Source organism: Podarcis gaigeae (genome assembly GCF_964106915.1).
Source record: "Podarcis gaigeae genome assembly, chromosome: 15".
Taxonomy (NCBI): Eukaryota; Metazoa; Chordata; class Lepidosauria; order Squamata; family Lacertidae; genus Podarcis; species Podarcis gaigeae.
The window spans coordinates 1302452-1321231 of record NC_139692.1 but is presented as its reverse complement, the minus strand read 5'-3'; the positions used below and the strand labels follow the sequence as shown (position 1 = coordinate 1321231).

Sequence of the window (18780 nt, the reverse complement as noted above, 5' to 3'; positions counted from 1 at the left end):
GCCTAGCTGCTCTTGGCTTCCAGATGTTCAAGTCCACAGGCTGAAACCCACAGATTCTGGACTTCAAATAAGATATGTAACATTTACATAAATTTGCATGGTTTATTCTCATTTTCCCCATAAGAAAAAGAAGGCACACAAAGGGGAGAGGGATCAAGAATATCAGCTAATGTCAAGGAGGGTTGCAGGACTCTGTTAAAATCTTTTAAAATAAAAAATAAATTACAATACCACCAAATTTGTTACAGAATTTTTAAAAAGCACAATAATCTGACTCTATACAAAGGCAGGGCAAGCTTTCAAGTATGACTGGCATGGCTCTGGCTTCCAAGATACCACTGAGGAACAGAAAGCAAACTCTTGTTTCTTAGTCTAGACTGGGGGAGAAAGCAGGAAGAGGGCTTGGGAGTCTGCATGCCATTCTGGAAGCCAAGGGCCATGTCGATTATTTGGGGAACGTGAAAATTAGAGCAGTCTTCCCAACATGGTGCCTTCCAGATGTTTTTGGCTGTAATGGCCACCAACCCAGCTGATGGCAGCTGTAACCCAACACATCTGGAGGGCACCAGGTTGGCAATGGCTGATATAGTGAGTGCTGGAAGAGCTTAAAGTATTGGTGCAAACAGGGCTTTTTTTCCAGCCGAAACTCAGTTCTGGCCCCTCTCAGGTGGGCACCATTGCCGTTCTAAGAGAACACAGGATGCATTCATGGTGAGTTCTGGTGCCTCTTTTTCTTGAAAAATAGCCCTGGGCACAAGGAATGGTCTTCCCCTACCTCATGGTTCAAAATGTGCAGTTCTAGTTCAGGTGTTCCCGGCTGCTTTAGAGAAGACCCGGATAAGGCTTCAGGGCCAAACTAGCTATTGGAAAAGAACTGGTAGGAAATGAAGAATTCTGACTAATTTGCTAGGTTGCTCCCATGGAAGATAGGGAGGGAGGGAGGGAGGGACGAGAGCACTTCCTCTCATCTTGTATGGACATGCAAGTTTCCACAGCTCATTTTAAGGCACTCGTGGAGTTCTTCCTTGGCGCTGCCTGGGCAGGGGAAAAGTTTGTTTGGACAAAACGAGACGCTGGGGCTGAGCCAAGCATCATGAGAAGTCTGAGGCAGGGCCAGAGGCAGCTCTTGAGCTGGTCTTGCTCTGGGTTCCAAGTTGCCAGAGCAAAAGGATGTCAAAACTCAGCTGGGAAGAGCTTGCTCCGGCAACATCACTTTCTACCTCCCAAAAGGGCAAGAGCCATTTCTAGCTGCAAAACATCAAAGAAATGCACAGACATGGCTGGAAAAGGGTTCCTCGTCCTCATGGGGCTTCAGCCCCACTGCGGACCAAGATTCTGAACCTAGAAACTGAACCATTGGCTCACAGACACCCTTTTCTTGCACCAATAAGGTGAACTGACTGTCCTCCTGCTGGGCACCAAATCCAAAGGCTGCACTCGGTGGCCGGGGCAGAAATCAATGGCAGGGAAGGGAGGAGGAGCCTAGGAAAGGAGAGAGATAATTTCATAACAGCTTTCCAAAGGGAAATCAACATTAACCAACAAAAATCACTGTTTAATATAACCCCATATAAAACTGAAGCAGCAGCAATTTTATTGAAGTACCTAAATTGAAATAAGTTTTAGAACATAATTTAAAACAAAACAAAAAACCAGCAAAAGTAGCAAAATATATGATTTGTTTTTATAGCAACTGATACCTACCAGCCACTAGTAACTTACTACCAAAGTGATATTAACTCTGGTAAACAGCAAATTTTCTTAAAAAAAAGACATGTAAATATATATTTCATATTTATACATTTTGCAGCTATGTACATAAGCTTGTTTAATTAAAAACAAAACACTCTTCCGAGCACTGGCTTTGTTGGGCTGCAACCTCTCTGTTTCGCGTCAAGTGCTGTGAAGATACCCCAGGCCTTGGGGTTCCTGGTCACTTCCCAAGTTTGGTCCACAAAGCACCAACCAGGGCAGTGCCCTATGCCTGCTGTCCTGGGAGGAAGTCCTGGTCCCAGCACAAGCATGCGCAGAAGTGCGCTGCGCCATCCCGACTGGCATCACAGACGCAGCAGGCCCTCCAGCCACAGGTGCCGCCGCCGCCGCCGCTTGGCTGAATTTAAGACTTCCCAGTTGACAGCTGAATCCAGAGTGTCCTTGGGCCACAGGCCTTGCACCTCAGGCTTAGCTGTCAGCTTCTTGAGATGTGAAGAGGTTTTGTTGCTTGCATTTGGAAGTAGAGAGCAGAAAATGCCCACTCTCTTCAAAGGAATGTTGTTCTCCCCAGTCCTTTTCAGAGAAGTGGCAGCAGGTTGCTATTGAAGCCCAGGTGTCTGGCTCTGCCTTTTTGTTTTGTCACTGGCCAAAAGGGGGGCAGGGGATGCAGTTCAACTCAAGTTCATGGGAAATATTCAAGCACAGATTCCCTGTGAGCTCCTCTTCCAGAGGTCAAGGACTTGCAATCATGGCAGCTTTGAGAAGAAGGGGGCGGTGTGGGTTTGGTTATTCAAAATGGAGTCTCTGCAGATCATGACTATGGCAGCTGGAAGGGGGCTGATGGCTGCCCCATGTGGTGCTCCACCACCAGTCCAGCTGGAAGCGAAGTGCGCACGCACGCACGCACACACACACACTCCTCAACACATGCACACGAACACGCTACGCTTGTGTACACGGAGGGTTTGCAAATGTCCCACAGAAGTTGGAGTCTCAGCGCCTTTTGAGTCCTCCATTGGCAAGCTGAGGTGGGTGCTTGGGGAGGCAAGGTTCATCGGGGAGGGGGTCGTGGGAAAACACAGAGTCCTCTCCTGAAGAGCAGGTGGAGCTGCGGGTGTCTGGAAAACTAGGAGAATACTGGTCCAATGGCATGGAAAGGTCCAGGTATTCCTAGAGGAAAGGAAAGAGCCATGAGGGCTTAAGCACTGGCCATCCCAGGGTCTGGAGGCCTTGGAGAGGAGAGGGGAGCCCCAAGAGACAAATGTCAGTAGAAAGAAAAAGGGGCATTAAAGCAACAGTGAATCACTTCACCCTGAATTTTCCCACACCCAGGGAAAATTGGGCCTATCAGAACGAAGGTATCAAAATAGAGTGTGCTCCAGTGACTCTCCCCAAGAAACACTGGAATTAGTTGCAGCACTCAGCAGCAGGAGCCAAAGCCAGACAGAAGACCTGGTCGGCCCCAAAAGCCAGAGTCCCCAGGGGACTCAAAGCATTGAGCTTTGAATCAATGGTTAGTCCAGGAAGCGGCTCCCTGCAACCTTGCAGACAGACAGAATGACACCCAGGAGCGTACAGTCTTTGGAAAAAGATGTATTTTACCTGGTTAGAGGTCATGGCCACAATCCTGTCTAAGTCTTCTACCAGTTGCTTAAATGTGGGTCTCTGGGAGGGAACAGCATGCCAGCAATCTCGCATCATCATGTACCTTTACGGAGAGAATAAGAGAACCGGATGAAAAATGTTTAGCACAGAGTTGCAGGACATGTAACAGAACATGGACAAGCCCATGAAATGGCTATTTCATACAAAGGTTCAACAAAAGCAACAGATTCCATCAAAGCCATGAAGCTAAAGGGAGAAAGTAGACTTCTGAATATCAGATTTGGTGGGCATTGGAAAGAGGTTGTTCAACGAGATGAACCAACCCAGTCTCAGCACTTTCTCCTGACGCCCTTCTCCATCCCACTTGGTGGCCAGCAGATGTTTTGGACTACAAGTTGTGGTGGCGGGGATGGGGGTCCAAAGCACCATCTGGAGGGCACCAGGTTGGCCAAGGCTACCCTGACACTTGCACTTTACTGAACTTGCAAACACTCCATGATCTTCCCGAGATCATAAATCCTACAAAGAATGTTTCAGATGGAAGCTGAGACACAATGACGAATCGCACAGAACCTTGAAACAAAGTCCTCCACCCTCATCTAAGTCCAGGTTTCTGTCCATCACCTCTGACATGTGACAAGTCTTTCCTAGTCTCTGTTACATCTACGCCTGCCTTTCTTCTGCATGTGGGGTTCACAGGTGGTCTCCAGTGCAGACAACTGAGACCTGCTTAGTTCCACACTTGCGCCTAAAGCAGACCTCTTGGCTCCGGGGGGAGACACAGGCCTGCAAACTGTAAACTTCATTTTCACTGAAAGCATGTGACAGGCTTGTATCCCATCAAGTCCTTGTGTGAGCAGGACTGCTTGTGCAGCGGAACCCCCCCTCCCTCTCTTCCCCATACATTTTTAAACTGCTGTAAATAAATGCTCACCACTTGTAAATCAAAGGTTGCTGCTTCTTATAAATAAGAGTCAAATGAACCAATGACTGTTGATGAACATTTTGCAAGGCACTGAAGGCAAGTCTAATTTCTGCTATTAACATGCAGACTAATGCAAAAGGACTGCATATTTAATAGCAATTTAGTATGAAGCAGGGTCTGGATCTTTCAGCTAGCCTGTCTCTGCATGCTAACCAAGGGAACCCCGACACCAGAAGGTGTTTGTTTGAGCCTGCAGCAACACTTGCTCACTACACTTTGTGTAAGCCCCTTCTTAGGTCTGAGCACCACAATCCTCCTCATTGTGTGGCGAAGGAGGGAGGTGGATCTGTTGACAGCAGCCACTGGCCAGGCTGGCTAGAACAAACTGGGAAGGGACTGAGAGTCGCTCAAGACAAAAGACCAAGTTACCCCCCTCCCCCTCCCCCTCTTTGGGATATTCTCCTGCTGAGAAAAACAAAAATATAAAGGAAATGAAGTCTTGGTTTATTATCACGCACAGCTTTCTGCAGGGCTGGGAAAATAACGCTGAATTCCTGCCAGTGCTCATAATATGCATCTGCCGGTCAGCGGGGGTTCTGTTCTGCTGTGCCAGGCGGCTGCGCTTGATGGGGCTCTCCAGCCGGCTGGCCGGCCGGCCCTGCAAGCCGGGCAAGGAAAACCATCTCTGGGAACTCATGTCATAGGAACAGGCTGACCTTGGGATCAGAATTGCTCAAAGCACCCCTCTTTCCTTTTGCTCCCACGTACCAAGCCACTCTGCTTCAGGTGCCCTTGCGTGGCAAGTTCAAATATCTGGAGGAAGAGAGACGCCAGGGCTGCAGCCCCGAGGCTACGGAAGTTCCTCCAGCAAGAGGTCTGGTGGCATCAACAGCTCTCTTGACTTCTGGGAGGGGAAGGCACGAGCCCGACTTGCTTGGCATTTGGGTTGGAGGAGAAGGGAACCCCTGGCCGTGACGGCCAGGCTCAGAGGCATGGCTTCTGTGAATGCCGATTGCCGGGAAATGCAAGTGGGGAGAACGCCGTGAGAAACAGGGAGCTAGACGAGATGGCCTTTTCCAACATTTTATCTGCTGTGTTTAGGGATCACTTGGATATATGCTGTGTCGATTTGAAATGCCAGTATTGTTGCTGTTGCATTCATTTTAATGAAGTCTTTGATTTAACCCAAGCTGCCCTGGGCACAAGGAGAGGCAGCAAACAAACAAACAAACAAACAAACAAACAAACAAACAAACAAACAAACACTGCTGAAACAGGGATAGCCCCTAACAGAACCACTGAAGATTAGGTCACATGTAATCTCCTCCAGGATTTCTGTTCACCTGGAAGTTTTTGGGGAAGGGCCATAGCTCATGAGACAGCCCAGGGTGGGCTCGGCAACCTGCCCCTCCAGTCTGAAATCCCAGAGAGCCGCTGCCAGTCAGTGTAGACAATCCTGAGCCAGATGGTCTGGTATAGCTCAGTCAGTAGAGCCTGAGACTCTTAATCTCAGGGTCAAGCCCCACATTGGGCAGGGAGATTCCTGCACCGCAGGGGGCTGGACTAGATAACCTTTGGGCTCCTTCCAACTCTATGACTCAGTATAAGGCAACCTCCCAGGCTCCCACAGAGAGCACAAGGGGCTGAGCCTTGACAAAGCAGAATTCTTGCTGAAGCGTCCTGAACCATTTTGCAGGTAGGTATTTTTAGACTCTGGATTTAATGGTCTTACATGGCATTCCTCTTTAGGGGGTAATGGGTATTACTTCATTGGCTTCAAGATATGGCAAACAAGCCCTGGTATGTTTGGAGCACCTCCCGCTCATTCTGCAACAAAGTCCTTGTCAGTTCCCTTGACAGATTAGAGAACTGGGCCAAAACAAACAAGATGAATTTTAACAGGGAGAAATGTAAAGTATTGCACTTGGGCAAAAAAAACCCCGAGAGGCACAAATACAAGCTGGGTGACACCTGGCTTGAGAGCAGTACATGTGAAAAGGATCTAGGAGTCTTGGTTGACCACAAACTTGACATGAGCCAACAGTGTGATGCGGCAGCAAAAAAAGCCAATGCAATTCTGGGCTGCATCAATAGGAGTATAGCATCTAGATCAAGGGAAGTAATAGTGCCACTGTATTCTGCTCTGGTCAGACCTCACCTGGAGTACTATGTCCAGTTCTGGGCACCACAGTTCAAGAAGGACACTGACAAACTGGAAGGTGTCCAGAGGAGGGCAACCAAAATGGTCAAAGGCCTGGAAACAATGCCTTATGAGGAACGGCTAAGGGAGCTGGGCATGTTTAGCCTGGAGAAGAGGAGGTTAAGGGGTGATATGATAGCCATGTTCAAATATATAAAAGGATGTCACATAGAGGAGGGAGAAAGGTTGTTTTCTGCTGCTCCAGAGAAGCGGACACGGAGCAATGGATCCAAACTACAAGAAAGAAGATTCCACCTAAACATTAGGAAGAACTTCCTGACAGTAAGAGCTGTTCGACAGTGGAATTTGCTGCCCAGGAGTGTGGTGGAGTCTCCTTCTTTGGAGGTCTTTAAGCAGAGGCTTGACAACCATATGTCAGGAGTGCTCTGATGGTGTTTCCTGCTTGGCAGGGGTTTGGACTCGATGGCCCTTGTGGTCTCTTCCAACTCTAGGATTCTATGATTCCTGTCCGGACAGCACCACTATCAGAGCTGGTAACATTTGAGAATCTCTCTGCCCAAAGCAATAGCCTTTGAGCCAGGAATGGGCTAAGAGCTGTAGAAATGGCAAATAAAATAAAATAAACACCCCATGAAACCCAATGTACAATATATTGGCCTCATGCTGTGCTTTCAACACTTTAACGAGAACTGAAGACCAGGGCTGGAAGAAGCCCATCTGTGTTCCTTGTCTGAGTCCAGCACAATGCTAGCCTGGGAAAGAGCCAGGAGGCGACACTCACAGCTCATTGGTGCAGTTGCTGGGCTTGTCCATTCGGTGACCCTCTTTCAGCAGCTTGAAAAGCTCTTCCACTGGCACTCCTGGGTATGGCGACCCTCCCAGCGTGAAGATCTCCCACAGCAGTACGCCGAAGGACCACCTGGCCAAAGAGCAGAGACACAGTGTGTGGAAATGGGGTCTCCCACCCAATTCACCTGCCCAGTCCTCATGGGGCTCCTCACAACATCTGTGTGGCAGAGAAGCAGGGCACCCCCTTCTGATGTGACACTTCTTGCACATGCAGCCTGGCTCAGCTCATCCAGAGCTGACATGGGGGAGTGAGGTGTGGGAAGACACCAGGACGTGAGAGTTCCCTTCTGCAAATGGTCTCCAGCTAGCGTTTGGATTTTTGTAGCTTTTTCCTTTTCTTTAAAGGTATGTATTTTAAAAATGTGTTTTTCCAACCACCACCCCCCCCCCAGCTCTCCCCTATGATCACATCTCTCCTCACAGTGCTATTTCTTTCATGGTTTTTATTCTTTAAGTTACAAGGTTTGAATAATGATTGGAGAGCCATGGCCAGACAGGGTAGCCAGTACAGAGCTGGCTCAGAGTAAAGGAACTTCATACATTCTAAATTGAGCATCGTGTGCACATCAGGAATCACAGCAGTAGCAGTGTAGTTTGGTTATGCTTGCTTGGCTGAGAAAGAAAAACCTGCTGGATAGCTTATCTTAAAATGTTATTTCATAAGCATTTAGGTATGTTTTTTGAACTGGAAAAAACTGGAAAATTCTGAGAAGGGAAAAATCCAAAAGACAACTGTATTGCAATCTGCACATTAGTCCAGGCCAGTCCCTATTGGAATTTGCAAAAAACCAAATTATTCAAGCACCCCTAGCTCCCTTGACTGTCAATAGGCCTGCTTCTCCATGAAATGGTCTCATTAAATTTTTTTAAAGACTTCTTGTGGAGGTGAAAAGGTATTGGGCTGACAATAAGGCTGGAATCAGTAGCAGGATTCAAACAAACCTCAGTGCCAGACTGAAAACCCTCTTCCTGCTTATAATAATTAGCATTTCCTTAAGCAAAGATGAACCACATCTGATCTATTTCATCTTTGGGAATAGTATCCAGCACACTGGGCTTAGTTGGAGATGCCAGGAGGCTTAAGGGGGTGTTGCCTGCATACCAAGGTTGTGTGTGAATTGGACCACAAGCAAAGACACACTCCTTGGAGGAGCCATGAGCACAAGGAGCCATTCAGGAGTGGGTTGCCAGAGCAGTTGGTGTCTTGGAGCGCAACTGTGAGTACTGTGGAACCAAAAGTGTAGCGGTGACATTTAACAGGTTGAAGGCAAAGCAGCCCGGTGCTCTTTCCCCAATCCCTCCACCCTCGAGGTCCAAGCAGATGGCCAGCAGGAGCAGAGGCTTCAGGGCTGGGACAGAGCCCTTGCCTTCCCGGCAGGAGGTCCTTCTTCCAATTCCTGGCACCTCCAGTCTGAGAAAAGATCGCATGGGTCTTTGCCTGAGCCCTGCAACCAGTTATGCCAGACAGGACAATCTGGATAGTTCCATGGACTGGCTCAGGTTAGGTTCGTGTCTAAAGTAGCCAAGAGATACTCACACATCACTCTGGTGCGTGTAGATCCTGTCAAATAAAGCCTCAGGGGCCATCCACTTGACTGGCAAGCGACCCTAGGAAATAGGAAAGACAGCTGCATCAGCCCAAAACTGTGGGAAGGAGAGAAAGGCCAGGGTCTGTGTGCATGAATAATGCAAAAAATAATAAATATGGAGGTGTTGTGTTGCTATGAATTTAGCAGTTCAACTTCGTTGGACTGGTCATGTTGTGTGGATGCCTGATCATCTTCCAAAGCAACTACTCTATTCTGAACTTAAAAATGGAAAGCGCAATGCTGGTGGTCAACAAAAGAGGTTCAAAGTTTCTCTCAAGGCAAATCTTAAAAAATGTAGTATAAACATGTACAACTGGGAAACACTGGCCTGCGAGCGCTCCAGTTGGAGAACAGCCTTTACCAAAGGTATCATGGGCGTTGAAGACACTCGAACTCAGGATGCAAGGGAGAAACGTGCTAAGAGGAAGGCATGCTTGGCAAACCCTCACCGTGATCAACTCCTGCATGGAAACCTATGTCCCCACTGTGGAAAGACATGTGGATCCAGAATTGGCCTCCACAGTCACTTACAGACTCACTGTTAAAACCGTGTTCATGGAAGACCATCTTCCTCGGCTACCAGGGATCGCCAAAGAAGAAGAAGGAAGAAGAAGAATTTAGCAGAGCACTTCAGGGTTTGCCCTGTGATGCAGGACTGTCCCACTATCCTTTTATTAGAGTCCACTGATTATACTTGGGGGATCTGATTGACTGTCAGTTTTTAGGTTAGGAAGGAAACTTCCCCCAGCACAAAAGTGTCTGGAGATCTGGAAAGACCTTTCAGTTTTCCCTTGAAGTATGTGCATTGTTAGATGCAGAAGAGTTTATTTCTCATGATGTTGCACCATAGCAAAACAATACAAATATATATATAAAATCATGAAAAAAATAATCACTTCTGAAAAACAAAATCAAACATGTGCACAGCTTTAAATAAGGGTGTGAGCTGGAAGCGCCCAGTGTAGTTTTGACATTTCTACTTCTAGCAAAAACTGCTGTTTAAATCTTGTTTTCCTTATATATAGCACATTAAACAAATATGGCAAGCAGCCCACAATCTCAAAATCAACTATGCAATGTTGAAAAGTGACTATACACAAGCAGCAATAGTGCTCTCCTAATTGGATACTCAAGGTTGTTGTTGGGGGTTTTTTAATTGGGTTTTATAAACAAGAATAATGTTTAAAAATCCCTCCATAATCATTAATCAGTTTAAACATATAATACTATGGGGCATCCTGCCAACCTAGCAGTTCGAAAGCACGTCAAAGTGCAAGTAGATAAATAGGTACCACTCCAGCGGGAAGGTAAACGGCATTTCCGTGTGCTGCTCTGGTTCGCCAGAAGCGGCTTAGTTATGCTGGCCACATGACCCGGAAGCTGTACGCCAGCTCCCTCGGCCAATAAAGCGAGATGAGCGCTGCAACCCCAGAGTCGGTCACGACTGGACCTAATGGTCAGGGGTCCCCTTTACCCTTTACCTTTTTACTATGGGGCAGCCCTTTATATCAGATTCCATGAATACATCTTTCAATCCATTTTAATATGGTTTAAGGCCAGCCATGCAGGAAAAAAGCCTTCAGATTGAATTAAAGCCTCTGCTTCCTCTGCTTTGAAATTTGCTCTTGAATTTCAATGTGTGATCTCAAGCTAGGGTTGCCTTCATGGTGCCCATACGTGCAAAGGCATCACTGAGGTCTTCTTCTGGTGCCCACAAAGCTTCTGAGACTCCCCCTCTCTCTCCCTGGCTTCTTGGTCATGAGGCAACGAGATGTCCTCACCTCATTCTCTAGTTAATTGTGTGGAGAAAGAAATGCCTGAAGTGGCACACAATCTGCTATCCAGGTAGAGGCCAGGCCCAGACTTGGACCTCCTCAGCTTCAGAAAGGTTTCTGCACAGTACAACATACATGACATCCACACCTTTTATGTGCAGAATATAATGATGAAAATAACCAATATTTTATTTTGGTCCCTTCACCACATGGTCTGGGGGTAGACTTCAACAATTAAAACACAATATTAAAAACTGCTTAAAACAACTTACTATGACAGAAATAAGGTGGAGCCTAAAAATATGCATCTCTAGAGTCAAAAGCCACGGTTCGGAGGTGTGTCGTTAGCAGTCGCCAAAAGTTGTACAATGAAGGTTCAGATGCACCTCTGTGGGGAGAGCGCCCCAAATTGGGCTCAGAAATGAACGGAGGTTTTATGGGATCTAAACAGAAGCCCAGCTAGAAGTCTGGGTGCTACACTGTGGACCAATGGATGTTTCCGAGCCATTGTCACAGGCAGCCCCATGTAGAGCGCATCGTAACCATCCAATGTGGAAGTGACTAGCAGCCAAGTCACCTCTGTCGAAAAGGTGCCATCGCTGGCAAACCAGTTGCAGCTGAAACAAGGCACTTATAGCCCCTGAGGCACCACAGCCTTCCATGACAGTGTGGGATCTAACAGCCTCACAGACAGTGACCCTGTTCTTCCTAGGGGAGGGCAACCTTGTCCAGAATACAGGCTGGCCGTGAGACGTGGTGGCCAAAACCCCTGAATCGGCTACTCACGTTGGTTGTCTTTTTGTAATAGTCTATGTGATGAATGTCTCGAGCCAGGCCAAAATCAGCAATCTTCATCACACTGTCTTCTGTCACCAACACATTCCTGGCAGCCAGATCACGGTGAATGCACTAGCGATGAGACACAAATTGTTAGGGACCTGCAAGAAAGAAGCAGCAGCCCTGGGAGGCCTTGACACCTCCCTCAGAGGAATGCAGGGGCATTTTCAGCTTAAAACAAAACAGGGAACATAACAGCAAAAGAGGGCAAAATTATTTTTGACCAAGCTAACTTGCAGCCTGCATATATGACGTGAACCAAGCAAATCTGTGTGCCTCCTCCCATGCGAGGAACCTACCCCGTTGTTGCAAGAGAAAGAATCTCACTTTTTTAAAAGCTGACTTCTTTGCCTCCATACCCCATTACATATTTTTCGTCTGTGGGATTCTGAAGCCCACACAGCCCCCCCATTATAACAACAACAAAGTTACAGATCCAATCAAACAATAAGCAAAGGGCTTCTGCATCCAAAAAGGCAGTACCCAATTGTCAGCCTAACCCTTCTGCCTTTTTCTGCAGCAGACAATTTAAATAATTCCCTGGCCCTTCTATCCCTCCTCAGCCCCCGTCCTCCTGTATGAACTACACACCCACCATTCCTGCTGCGACTGCTCACCTTCTTGGACGCCAGGTATTCCATGCCTCTGGCCACTTGGTACGCGCAGGACACCAGGTCTTTGAAAGAGAGCTGCTCCTCTGGGATGTGGGTGGGGTTGTAGCAATATTCCATGCCTGGGGGGCGCCGAGCCTGCAGGTATTCTCTCAGATTCCCTTTGGATGCATACTCCACGATCACATAGAGCGGCCCTGGCGAAGAGGAGACAGGCCTTGGGTTCAGAGAGCACAGCAGAGCCTGTCCTCAGGCAATCTCCCACTCAACAGGGCTCCTTTCTGTTGTGCCCAGGGGCAGACAGAGAGGATTTGTACACTTGAGTTGCAAGACATGCTCTGGTAACCTCTGTGCTGGATTACTGCAGTGCGTTGTTCTACGTGGGGCTGCCTCAGAAGACGGTTTGGGAACTTCAGCTGGTGCAACATGCAATGGCCAGGCTGCTCATCAGAACTAGACAGTTTGAGCAAATTACACTGATCCTGGCCCAACTGCACGGGCTGCCAATTAGTTTCCGGTCCCAATTCAAGGTGCTGGTGTTGACCTATAAATCCTTACACGGTTCAAGACCTCAGGACCTTAAGGACTGCCTCTCCCCATACAAACCGGGCCAGACCCTGAGCTTGCCATCTGATGCCCTTCTCTATGTACCTCCTTCCAGAGAGGTTCAGAAGGAGGCAGCAGGAGAGTGGGCCTTATCTGTCGTGGCTCCCCACCTGTGGAATGCTCTTCCCCAGAGAAGCTCACCTGGCGCTATCATTACATGTCTTTAGGCACCAGGCAAAAACAGTCCTCCTTACCCAGGCCTTTAACCATTAAATAATCTATGGCCTGTTAAAGATGGGGGAGGGGAGAAAGAGACTGTTATTATTATTTTATTATTATGCTTTTTATTATGTTTTTTATTACTGATGATCTGTAAAATGTGTTCTTGCTGTTGTAATCCACGCTGGGATCTTTTGATAAAGGGCAGTATATAAATTGAATAAATAACAATAAGAAGAAATTAAAGGACAAGCACTTTACAGAGTTCAAAGCCCAGCACACAACTATTCGTCTTTCTAATTGACTTTGGAACGACCTCACACCTATTCTCAAGCAGGAAGGAATATAGAAAGCTTTCTTACACCAGGTCTAACCACTGGCCCATTCAAGCTCAGCACTGTCTCCTCTGACTGGCAGCATCTCCCAAGGGTCACAGGCAGAAAAGGGTTTCCCCATCACCTGCTGCTTGAGATGTCAAGGGTTTTTTCCATCTTAACAAAATATATGTACCTTTTTGTAAGAAAACCTCTAAGTGGCTTACAAAAAAAAAAGATATCTTTTTTAAAATTCTCAATAAAAACAGTTAAGAACAGGTAACATTCAAGAGATGATAAAAATCAACAGAAGCTAAAAAGAGATAAAACACATAATAATAATAATAATAATAATAATAATAATAATAATTTATTATTTATACCCCGCCCATCTGGCTGGGCTTCCCCAGCCACACTGAGCGGCTTCCAAAAAATATATTAAAATACTGTACATTTAACTAATGGATAGGCTTGTCCTTAAACAGAAACCCTTTCAGCTATTTTTAACTGGGGACATTCTGCTGTCCTCTGCTCTTCCACGGAACCACAACTGCTTCCCTCAAACGAAGTGCTCAGCCCTCACCATCCTGAGTGCAAGCTCCCAGGAGATTGATGATGTTCTTGTGCTTGCCAATAATCTTCATCATCTCCATCTCAGAGATCAAGTCAGACAGATCTTTTTCCGTGGCGTCGGCTGAGGAAGAAAAAGACATTGGTGCTGGCAGGTCAAGATTAAGAGTGGCTCAAAAAGGAATCAGCAGCTAAGGCTCATGGGCACCGCCCCCCCCCCCAAAAAAAAGTAGTGCCTGGCCCTTCGATAGAGACAAAGGAGAGGAAAGTGGCCATGTGATAAAGGAACATGGCCAGGAAAGCAAAGCAAAAGGGTTTGGGTATGTTTAGCTTAGAGATAAGAGATGGTGAAGGTGATTTGATATCCATCCTCAGATATTTGAAAGGGGAAAGAAGATGGGGAGAAAATTTGTTTTCAGTCACTCTAATGGGTAGGGCATGAACCAATGAGTTCAAATGACAGGAAAACAGGATTTATACAAAACCTTAGGAAGAATGTTCTGATGGTATGAGCTATTTGGAGCAGGCTGCCTTGGAAGATCTCAGCAGTTTTTAAGTAGAGGTCGGATGGAGGCTATCAGGGATGCTGCAGTAGAGGGTTTTCAATACTGATAGGGGGTCTGAATATAAGACCAGCTCTGAAGTCCCTCCCAACTGTATGATTCTACTTCCCCTCTCCATGCCTTTCTCAAGATGCGTGGCCCTGAAGGAAAAGCAAGCGCGGGATCCGTAGGCCAAGTGGGGAGCATCTCAGGCGACAGCCCTCCTGAAGCGAAGCAGCTGTGGACATGGGCAGCTGCTCCCTTGGAGGGGAGCACACTGGGAGCCCCACACCAGAGCAGGATATAAATGGAACACCAATTGAGTAATTCTAAAATGTAGCTGCCAACCAGAAAGTTCAGAGGAATGGAAACATGGCTTGTGGAAGCTTCAGAACACATTTCTCTTCTATATCATCATAATTTGGATAGATACATAAACCTCTTGGCCAGCAGGCACATATAAAGAAACATATTTTTAAAAAACCTGGAGTGGTGGCAAGCAGAGCCATGATGTCTCAGTTGGTGATATTGCTACATACAGAAATGTTTTTATGCATTTTCTTTCTTTTCTCTCTCTCATTTTAAAAAACTTTTTATTTATTTATTCAGAAGGGAACAAATAAACATCATTAAGCTGGCCTCAACGGCAAAAATATTCTATCCATCTTGATTTAACTGTTTAATTAATATAGGTGTAGAACTTTATCATCAGTCTTGTTTGGATACCTATTTGGACACAGGATTGCCTATGTGAATGCATTTTCTTTCAACTGAACTAGAGAGTCTTGCCGTTATCCTGTTCATATGTAACACAAAGCAAAACCATGGCTTGGCAGAAGCAGGCAGGTGCTCAGGGAGGAAATCAAAACTCCTTTGCTCCTCCTCAGACCCTGCAGTGAGCTAAGGCATGGTTTGGCTTAGCATGTGGTCTGGACCTAGGCTTATAGTCTGCCTTGTTCCAGACAAGTCATGAGTTTGCTCCTCGTGGTTTGTCTGGACACATTCCAGGCAAAGAAAAGCACTTAAGGAGGAGGCAGCAAAGTGGGGCAGTTGAGAGGTGTGCCCTGGAGGACTCCATTTGGCCCCTGGGTCTACGTTCCCCCCATCCCTGCTCTTAAGGAAGGGATGGGATCATCCACTGCCCTTTTGGGTACAAGCTAGGAAACCCATTCTGAGACACGCCAGTCACCTGATATTGCAATCATCAACGGATGAACAGATGAAATGTGAACAGATGAAAATATTTCCAAAAGTTAAAAACGCAGACTTAAGCCCCTCAATGGCAGAAAGTCAGCTGTTGTTCTTCAAGAGGCCCTTGGAACAAAGGACACATGCAGGTCTTTTGGAAGGAAACATGGAGCTGCCTGAAGAGAAGCTACAGGAAAGCCGTTACTTACATTTTAGCATCTTCACTGCCACTTTGGTCACTCGGTTTGGCTTGTCTTTGTCTAGCCCGATGGCCTCAGCAAGCACCACCTGCCCAAAGCAGCCTTCCCCCAAAGGTTTGCCCAGAATCAGCCTAGAGGAGAGCAAGAGAAAGGAGGTGATGGCAGGGAGGCTGCCCCTCTTCAGCTCAAATGCACAGCTCCAAGGCCTCACTTGCCCTTGGCTCAACACCCAACAGAAATTTCTTTCTTCTTGTAGATGGTTCTGGCTTTGACAATCTGGACCTACAGTGGCACCTCTGGTTACGAACTTAATTCGCTCCAGAGGTCCGTTCTTAACCTGAAACTGTTCTTAACTAGAGGCGTACTTTCACTAATGGGGCCTCTTGCTGCCACTGTGCCGCCAGCACATGATTTCCGTTCTCATCCTGGGGCAAAGTTCTCAACTCAAGATAACTCTTCCAGGTTAGTGGAGTTTGTAACCTGAAGCATTTGTAACCTGAGGCGTTTGTAAATCAAGGTACCACTGTAATAATTTGTGGTTGGGGTGGAATTTTACCCTTCAGACGCAGCTGTAAGTGGTATTTTTGCGTTCTGATAATGAAAATGTTGAAGAGTGGCAAGATATTGCAGTTTTCCAGTTTTCTGGAAAACCCGTGGTTGTAAGATGGGATGGGGGACTTGTGGCCTCGTCATCCCTGACCGCTGGCCATGCTGGCTGGAGTTGATGGACTTGGGAGTCCAATGTCTGTCAGGTCACATGTTCCCCATCCCTGGACTACAATGAAAGTTCAGAATTGAACAGTTCAGGTACTGACTCCACTTAAAATGGGGAAAGAATAACTTAGTAATTCCACCTTCCTTAAGCACAAGTTAAGCAATTGTTTATAAGAGCTTGTTAATACAAATCAGCAGTTAACTGGTAAAACTTTTGCAAGACTTTACCACTTTAGGCTACAGGGAAGGGACACATGCCTGAATGCTCCCTTCCCAAAACAACAGCCTACCATGCACACCCAAAACTATCATGCCAGGGGGGAGGTTTCAGCCTAGTGTTTTCTCTGATATCCTGTTTTTCTGTGTGTAGAGTTTTTTGGTTTTGTTTTACATGCTAAAGTCAGCCTGTTTGTTTTTACAGTCCTAGGCAGGCAGCAGCCAAAACAGGAGGTTAATCATATCCCTGGTGAGAAACACCTGCTCATTCGAACCAGTTGTAAAGTGATTCCGAATTACATTAGCAGCACATGATCTTGCTAGTTGCCCTTCCATCTACAGTGGTACCTCGGGTTAAGTACTTAATTCGTTCTGGAGGTCCATTCTTAACCTGAAACTGTTCTTAACCTGAAGCACCACTTTAGCTAATGCGGCCTCCAGCTGCCGCCGGAGCCCGATTTCTGTTCTCATCCTAAAGCAAAGTTCTTAACCCGAGGTACTATTTCTGGGTTAGCGGAGTCTGTAACCTGAAGCGTCTGTAACCCGAGGTACCACTGTATGTCACATCAAAAGAAGGACCAAACCAGATGAGACTTTAATAGATACATTATTCGACTTCCTGTCCCTTTAAATCAGGGATGGGAAACCTTTTTCAGACTGAGGACCACCTTCTCATCTGGGCAATTTTCTCAGGGTCAGAGGAAAAGTGGGAAAAGCAAGAAATGTGCATGTTACCTCTACAGAGCAGGCTAGTTTCAACACACATTCGCACAACCCTCTCTATCCTCCAGCCAGGAACCAAGAGGCATGGTCAGATTTCAAAAGCACATTGGAGCCAGGAAAAAGCACCAATGGGGGTATGAAGTAGGGCTGGGGAGGGTCTGGGGAGGCAGGTTGTGGCTGAAGTAGCATGGCCTGGAGAGACTTGAGGGCCAGGGAGGTTTCCCACCCCTGCTTGGAATTGTGGGTGAGAAGCCCTCCCTCATCCTGGCTCCAAAGTACTTTGTTATCAATAGATAAATGGGAATCTGCTACACTTTCTGTGGAATAATATTCTGTCTCCAACAATGGTGAGAGATGCTACCACTTTCATAGTATCTGCAATTCTCTGCCTTGTTTTGAAATACAACATTACTAGAGCTTTTCTCGCTCTGCTTCTGAAATTTCTGGAAAGTTGCAGAAATCTCCTTTGTGCAGGGGAAATGGGTTTCCTGCTCACCTCTCCCCAGAGGACCAAAACACCAAGTCAAGAGCACTGGCCTTTTCCAACTGAAAAAAGAGAACGGACCCCAAGCCAACAAACACAATAACTTCTTCCCCACCAGTATCTGAGGGCACAGAGTAGAAAAGGTGTCAGACATCCTTGCTTGGCTGAGAAGGAGTAGAGTTTGTTACCTGTCTCTGGGAAGCTCCCAACGGGGGTCTTCTGGCAGCTCGTATTCAGAGACACCTGCCAGCATTGGGATCCCACTGGAGGAAAGCCGTGAGGGGCGCACAAGCATCACACCAGAGTTCATGGAAGAACTTGAATCAGCTGATACCTGCAGCGGGAAGAGTGGAAGTTACCTTCGGCAAAAAGACCCCATGAGTTCAGCTCTGGAAGGGAGAAGAGTTGCTCACCTCCAAGGAGACTATATTTGTCTGTCCTGGGACCTGGGTCCTTGCTGCTGTAAACAAACTTTGCTCACTCAGGGCTTGCAAAAGTACCACAAAATCATAGAATATAGAGTTGGAAGGGACTCCAAGGGTCACCTAGTCCAACCACCTGCAATGCTGGAATCTGAATATATATGACTGAAAGCCATCCAACCTCTGCTTAACAACCTCCTGAGGGTGTCAAACTGCTCTTACTGTCGGAGTGTTTAGTTGGAATCTCCTTTCTTGTAACTTCTTGGTTCCATGTGACAGCCCTTCAGAGATTTGAAGATGGCTATCCTGTCACCTCTCAGTGTCCTCTTTTGCCAGCTAAACATAATCAGCTCCCTCAACTATTCCTCATCAGGCTTGGTTTCCAGACCCTTGAGCCTCTTGGTTGTCCTCCTCTGCACACCTTCCAGCTTGTCAATATCCTCCATAAACTGTGGAGCCTAGAACTGGACACAGGACTCCAGGTGGAGTCTGACCAAAGCAGAATAGTGTGGGAATATTACCTCACAGCCCTACCCAGTCCCTGTCATCCTCCTATGGCCTTGTCAAAATTCAGAGA

The 18780-nt window shown here is 46.9% G+C and overlaps 1 protein-coding gene across 16 annotated transcripts in view; it reads right to left on the bottom strand.

Moving 5' to 3' along the window:
- Positions 1-82: 82 nt before the first annotated feature.
- Positions 83-18780, bottom strand: part of FGFR1 (fibroblast growth factor receptor 1) — a 112834-nt gene continuing 94136 nt past the window's right edge. For all 16 annotated transcript variants that reach the window (XM_083713512.1, XM_083713514.1, XM_083713505.1 and 13 more), the window contains 9 exons: positions 17970-18115; positions 15654-15775; positions 13728-13838; positions 12072-12262; positions 11404-11526; positions 8791-8861; positions 7186-7323; positions 3316-3421; positions 83-2883 (listed from right to left, as the gene is read on the bottom strand). In XM_083713512.1, the coding sequence (XP_083569638.1) occupies positions 2707-2883; positions 3316-3421; positions 7186-7323; positions 8791-8861; positions 11404-11526; positions 12072-12262; positions 13728-13838; positions 15654-15775; positions 17970-18115 (1185 nt within the window). In that variant the 3' untranslated portion in view covers positions 83-2706. The remainder of the gene's footprint in view (positions 2884-3315; positions 3422-7185; positions 7324-8790; positions 8862-11403; positions 11527-12071; positions 12263-13727; positions 13839-15653; positions 15776-17969; positions 18116-18780) is intronic.